Source organism: Penaeus vannamei, chromosome 41 (assembly GCF_042767895.1).
Source record: "Penaeus vannamei isolate JL-2024 chromosome 41, ASM4276789v1, whole genome shotgun sequence".
Taxonomy (NCBI): domain Eukaryota; kingdom Metazoa; phylum Arthropoda; class Malacostraca; order Decapoda; family Penaeidae; genus Penaeus; species Penaeus vannamei.
Genome location: NC_091589.1, coordinates 15,205,146 through 15,212,645, shown reverse-complemented (window position 1 = coordinate 15,212,645; position 7,500 = coordinate 15,205,146). Strand labels below are relative to the sequence as shown.

The 7,500-nt window shown below is 37.0% G+C and overlaps 1 protein-coding gene across 2 annotated transcripts in view; it reads right to left on the bottom strand.

Annotated features, from left to right (window-relative positions):
- Positions 1-7,500, bottom strand: part of Kpc2 (Kip1 ubiquitination-promoting complex subunit 2) — a 63,048-nt gene that overhangs the window by 539 nt on the left and 55,009 nt on the right. For both annotated transcript variants that reach the window (XM_070118239.1, XM_070118240.1), the window contains exons 7-8: positions 6,674-6,806; positions 1-6,354 (exon numbers count right to left, since the gene is read on the bottom strand). The exon at positions 1-6,354 is cut by the window's left edge and continues 539 nt beyond it. In XM_070118239.1, the coding sequence (XP_069974340.1) occupies positions 5,663-6,354; positions 6,674-6,806 (825 nt within the window). In that variant the 3' untranslated portion in view covers positions 1-5,662. The remainder of the gene's footprint in view (positions 6,355-6,673; positions 6,807-7,500) is intronic.

Here is a 7,500-nt window from a genome sequence, read left to right as displayed (position 1 = left end):
ACCATGTGGCTTGAGGTATATTTTCTAATTTTTGCTAAAACCTGTGCATGGAATTACCTGTAAATTTAGTTTGATATGACTATTATCCATAATGATCACTTACAAACCAGGATATAGTATACACTGTAGTTACATTGCACATTTTATAAATATACTTTCATCTGGTAATTAAATTGTCTTAAGAATATTACACAGAGGCCTTTAGTAAACAACTACTCATATGACTAGTATCTTTTAGAAAATCTTAATTAAAACAATATATCAATTTCGAATTTATTGAAATTATTAAGGCAAGCCTAAGGAGACAATTTTTGAATACAGAATATTGCATGAACTTGCCCACAGTATAAACTTTTGATTTCAAATAAAAGTGATATCAGTTTAACATTACATTTAAATAACCATTCACAGTATTATATACATAATTTTTTTTTCATTGTAATGCCATTATATTGCATTCCTGGTAGTGGAAGGTACCAAGACTCTTAGTATCGTATTAAATTAACATTTTTGTAATTCATCATTGTATTTACACAAAGTGGACTACAAATAGTTGTACTTTCTGCTTAAATGTACAAGTTAATCATTTGATTCCCAGTAGTCTGCATTCTAGCCATCTCAGTGTCAAAGAATATATGTATAAATATTTATATAGTCTGTTAAAACTTTTCAGGTCTTTTAACACAGTAAAAAATGTAGATATAAAATAAATACTTTTACTCTTTTCATCAATGTTCCTACTCATCAATAGAATGACTTTAACAGACCAGGGACTATAAACAATGTATTTAGATATTCAGTGTTTGAATTCAAGTGATTATAAAATATATAGGGTACAAGATTTCATAATAGCACTTTATTAATGTATCTTCTGCAGAAAATTAATAGCTTCATTCTTCATGAAGAGACTGTGAATGGAAAGAGGAAAGAAGAGAAAGCAAAATACAAACAAGGCAGTAAGAAAACTTAATTTCAAATATTAGTGAAGTTTAAAACATTATAATCTTTTTTATTTAAACATGAAACTTTAACCACATATTTTAAAACTTGTAATGTTAATAGCTTCTAGTATCTAATCCTTGTGAACCAGGGATTGCTTACATATGGTGACCACCCCTGGTTAAGTGTTATCACTGTATTTTTACCAAAATTTACTCAATATAATTCTATACTACTTATGCAAAACTTATCAAAAAGTACTATCCTTTGGTAACAGTAAAGTGATGAGTACATTTTGTTACATGTGTCAGCTGTGAAGCAGCAGCTTTTTGAAAAGATATTTTTGAAAGGATAATAATGAGTGTCCTCTTAGTGATGCCCAACCAACTTGCCATTCTCATCTAACTTGTACTTGCCACTTCTCCTAGCAAGGCATTATTATAAACTACTATCCATCTGGAACAGTGAAGCACTGAAAAGTATTAACTTGTTGGGTGAAGATGATAAAAAATATTGACAGATGAAACCTGGTAGACTAGCCTACACAGGCCTACACCTCAATCATTGACACTCTTTACAGAATGCTGTAATGCTGTTCTTATTTCCAGTTTTTGGCTAACATTTTATTTTAATTCTTAATTAGTAATATTTTCTGAGGTAGTGACATCTGAGTCTGGAGAAAGCCTTCTAACTCCATGGATGCAGACATCTATAATGACATTGTAGACATAGCAATGAAATCATAAGAAAATCAAGTATTGAAAAATCATGTCAGGAATGACCAAACTTGAGTACTTTTTTGTCACATAATAGCATTAAATATGGGGATTTGTATATATCACTGAACATACACATTCTTAAATATATACATTCTTAAAAAATAATTCTTTAATGTTAGTATTTAGAAATACAAAATGAGGATTTTAATTATATGGTTCAAAGTAATTGTTATTTAGTGTACAAGTGTATACAGAGGCTTGTGTAGAAGTGTGAGTGTGTGTGGTGATGGTTTCATGGAGATGTGTATATATGTATGTAAACAGCAAAGCCTCACATCTGGCAACTCAAAAAGATACTTCTGCTGAAACTGAATTTGACTTATTTTCCCCCACCACCCTTCATCAAGTACATTAAATAATCTCACAAAGCACACAGACATGTATCAGTAGTGCCCAGTGTGTGTGTGGTAACAGGTAGACATTCACATAGCCACATATAAATTGTAGTGTTAATATGTGGAAGGAGTGAGCTAGCAAATGGCTGACACTGCAAGGGAGGGAAGTTTACAAGGTAAAGAATACAAGACAAAAAAAGGTAACTGAAGTGCAATTCTTAGAAACAGACTGTCAGCAAAAGCTTCTCTCTTGCACAAGATTTCTCATTTGTTCCCCATACTTTCATCAAGACATCTACATCTGATACTCCAAAAAAGCAGCATTTAATGCCAAACAAGCAAAACTGCAGACAACCTCTGTTGCCCCAGGAACCAATTAGATTTTTTTCAAGTTTTATTAAATGCATTTGGCAAGGTTTTTCAGGATACCAGTTACTTTCCAAATGCAAGATTTACTGTACATGAATTCCTTGTGTGTGTGTGTCTGTCTTTCTGTATGTATGTGTGTAAATAAATGTATGTATGTATGTATATATGCATGAGATGAAATATTGCTATAGTAAGAAAGCAAGAAAGCAAATATATAAACTCCTCAGCTGCAGCTTTTTGGTGTTCCACTCGAGGAAGAGTATACTAGTTTGAATCAACCTGTTGCAGATTTTGTTTCCTTTTTCACTGTAGCAGTATTTCAAATCCTTTAGGTAAAAAAATTAGTAACTGTGCTTTTCTTTTTTTAATGAACAAACTTTCCTATTAAGAAAACACTCACTGAGGTGGCAACTACCTATCTGTGTTATATGACAGTAAATTCTACAAAAGCTGGTTACATTCCATTAGTATTTTTTTATTTTTTACAGAATTGGTAGTATTTTAAAATGCAAGCACACAATATCGACATAGACCCAACACCAAGGGAAAGCAGGTCATTCCATTTAGTATGTCAGCCCTTTCACTGCAGAATCAATTTTACGTAAATGAGTGCCACAAGTGGATACATCTACCATTGAATTTTGATCATTAGCTTCCAAATGCAGCTAGCCCATAGTCCTCTTTCAAATTTGTCAATCATTTGTCAGACAATGATTCTCCAACCAGTCACCAAACTCAGTGCTACCCAAAATAGGTGGCCAGGTAGACAAGTAACTTCTGATGGATGAAATATGCAATTTTTGCTCTCAGACAGGTATACCATTGAACAACACTGTGTGTGGGTATGTGTGTGTGTGTGGGTATGTGTGTCTGCGTGTGGGTATGTGTGTGTGTGTGTGGGTATGTGTGGGTATGTGTGTGTGTGTGGGTATGTGAGTGTGTGTGGGTATGTGTGTGTGTGTGTGTGTGGGTATGTGTGTGTGTGTGGGTATGTGTGTGTGTGTGGGTATGTGTGTGTGTGTGTGTGTGGGTATATGTGTGGGTGGGTGGGGGGAGGGGGGTATGTGTGTGGGTGTGTGGGGAGGTATGTGTGTGTGTGTGGGGGGGGGGGGTATGTGTGTGTTGGGGGGGTGTGGGTGTGTGGGTGTGGGGGGGGGGGGTTATGTATGGGTATCTTTAACCTCTGACAGACTATCCATTGGGTGCTTGGATCTTCCACTCTTTGCAGCACAATAATCAATTACACCTGCTATTGAGGGAATTTAAAAAGCTGAGACTTGAAGTGGCTGTCCTTTCAGAAGGGAAGAGACTTGGCAGTAGCACAATTTGTGTAGGTGATTAAACCTTTTACTGGCCAATGTTTTTAACCCCTTTGATGTGACTATCACGTCATGTAAAAATCTAGATTGAGGGCTAGGTGACATGAACATGCTGTGATGGGACAAATGGACCACAGGCTGGGCGATGCGAACTTGCCGTCATGAATGAAGGCCAGGGTGACAGAAAATATTCGCCACCACTGCACAAATGTCTTGGAGAGTGATTAGACTCATTTGGCATTTAGAAGGTTTTTTTTTGCATCATTCCTACTGATAAACAAGTGAGGAATGTGATGTCTGTAAGCCATTATTGGAAGAGTGCCAGCTCTGAGGAGGATGCCATTTCCATGCTCAGCATCCTATTCATGGCCACTGTGACTGGTGGCACAGGTTGTATTACAGATAATTGAATATTACAAAAAATATATATATAAATATGATACAAATAGCAAATGTCAATTTTATTCATTTTTTTCTTGCACCGAGATATTAACTATATAGAGATGATATGGAGTGTGCGCAAGGACATTACCTTCTGGATAAAGCAAATCAAAAGACAGATATGGATATTGGAAAATAGCAAAAAAGCTGAAAACGTTTATGCAAAATAACTTTGTAAAGGGGAGGCATATAGTCTTGTCACAGCATATAAGTGTTTGTGTGTGCCAGGCCTATACACTGAATGCCTGGCACAGCAGACCTTACTTAACCTAATGCCCTCATTTTTTTGGCAATGTGATTACCGAGACACAACCAAATTCAAGGGGTTAACTGTGAAAGAGGTGTCCTACACCAAACTCACACTGGGCACCTGGTTATTTCTCCAAGGATAGTCCTGGCCACCAATTTGTCTCCTCCTGGGACATTCCTGGGTGGTGAAGGACCCTGGGATAACTTAGTAAGGTGTGGCTTGAATAAACCAATCAGAGTTAGAGATGGACCAAGGACCTACTTGGTGGCTTACAATGAGGGACCCTCTTGGATGGAAACAAAAGGTAGATGCAACTATGCATCCCATTTGCATTTGCCCCACTGATCAACTGACTGATTGAGCTAAATGTAAAGACCTATGGAGATATACATGGAGCTATAGCTATGTATAGAATTATAGAGCTGCACAGAGCTACTGAGCAATATAATCATATATATATAGATATATGGCTATATGGAGAACAATAGCTATATATAGAACTATAAAATTGATTTCAAAATAACCACAATGATAATTTTGGCAGTCATGAACATCTTTGGCAGATACACCCATTTGAGGCAATGAAAGCAGCTTAGATGATGATTCATGTGAAGGGATTTTGCTTCTGTTCCATGAGAATTTACACAAAGAACATAGGTGTGATCCATTGTAGGTATGGTCTTTTAAACTTTTAACAATAAATAGATACAATGTATCTTGGTTCAATAAAAGATGACCTGTTCCATTAACCCATTTGCTATGGGTTTATGTACTGTCCACTGTAGTTTTTGTGAATTTTGTTGCACACAGATGGTTCCACAAGTACTCAGCCACCATGGTGTCACTTACGAGGCCCTTGTGACCATGTGGATTTCTCCATTTTTAGAATTTGTGGGAAATTTTTTGCTTGTTTTTAAAATTTTGATGCTATTAATATTGACATGGTTATTATAATAATTGCCATTATGAGTAATGTAATGTGATTAAAATACTAATGGCAAAAATAGTTAATGTAAAAATGGATCTTTCCAAAACTCAAGAAAGAGGGTAAACAAGTGAGATAGGTAGGACTAATAGCTGACTCCGTGGTGACTAACCACTCATGAAGCCATTCTGTGTAAACACAATTAATAAACTAAAATTACAATGGACATGGCATGAATTTTTGCCATCCACATTCAAAGGGTTAAAAAAGATAAACGAAAGATACACACTGAATTTTGATGTTCACTATGTTTCCATTGCATGAGAATCAGTCTTATCTTCCATTTCTACATCATTACTACCTATAGATGTAATTGGACTGTCACAATTTTGTGTATGTCTTGCACTGGCTTCATAAGACTGTCTTTCTGGAGTTGGCTGACTCCCTGTCAGGTCAGAAAGGCTGCGAGCTCCACCTCGTGCCCGGACTGGCGACCCTGAGAGAGACATCGATTCTTCTGGGTTTAGTCGAACAGCTGGTAAGTTATGAATGTTTGGAGGACTTGAAGAGGCAATCATGTGCAGATTAGAAGGTAATGGTCCTGCTGATGATCTTCGCATAGCTACAGGTGACATGGTGACTGAATGCGATGGTTGGTCAACTGCCATCCCACTACTGCTAGTGCTTCTCATGCCTGTCATGCCATTGCTACTAGCACTTCTTATGCCAAGGGGAAATGGCTGAGTGTATGTTACACTGGCAAACTGTGACTGCTGGAGTGGAGGTGGATTCACAGAAGTGCCAACTCTTATTATCCCTAAAGTGTGTGAAACAACTGGTGGATCAACTGGTCCTGATGAAGCTAGAGGACGATTGTGACTTAGACAATGCTTTTCTGCATGGTAAATCCTCAGTACTTGGCTAACAACTGGGTGTGTGTCTGGGTCACTTAACCACATATTCGCATTATTAGGGCTTTCAAACAACATCATCAGAGCTGAAACCCAGAAAGAAATTAAGTATTAGTGTCTATATGGTTATGTTCAATATATCAACACTAATGAATTACTTGATAATAACTAATGTTGAAGCTAAATACAACAAACCAATATTGCACGGCCAAAAAATATTAAAAATGTTTATCATACATTCAATCTATATTTACAGTCATACACAATACACTATTTTTACATTCAACAAAAACAAATAAACTGTACAAAATCATTTGCTAATATTCCAAAAGCTCATTTAAAAAATTAAGAGGTGACCATAATATGGTATATAAACTGAAATATAATAACATCTTAGTATTTTACCTAAAAGTGTTTTTGGCTTTGGTAATGCCAGTTGTATAACAGGAGACGCAAGAATGGCTGAGATAATTGGGGAATCTCGTTCTAATCCTTGGTCATCTGGCATTGTTGAACGGTTGCTTAAAAGCAATTCACACTGAAATAGTAGGATTCACATTAGGTTTTCCACACACAGATACTGCCAAAGGGCTGCTCCACACACACACACACACACACACACACACACACACACACACACACACACACACACACACACACACACACACACACACACACACATGCACACCACACTCACACACATGCACACACACACACACACACACACACACACACACACACACACACACACACACACACACACACACAGACACACACACACACATGCGCATACACACATACACACACACACAACACAGACACACACACACACACACATGCACACCACACTCACACACACACACACACACACACACACACACACACACACACACACACACACACACACACACACACACATGCACACCACACACACACACATGCACACCACACTCACACACATGCGCACACACACACACACACACACACACACACACACACACACACACACACACATGCACACCACACTCACACACACATACACATACACACACACAGAGCAACTCCCTATATATCTATATCATATTACTATATTGTACAAATTTATATAATCTTACATTTTTGTCACATACGCATCTCCATACATTCATATATATATTCATATATCCATGATCATTGCTTTACCTGCTTACTCCTCTATTCTTGCAATACTAGACATTCCAATGTTGTCTTGT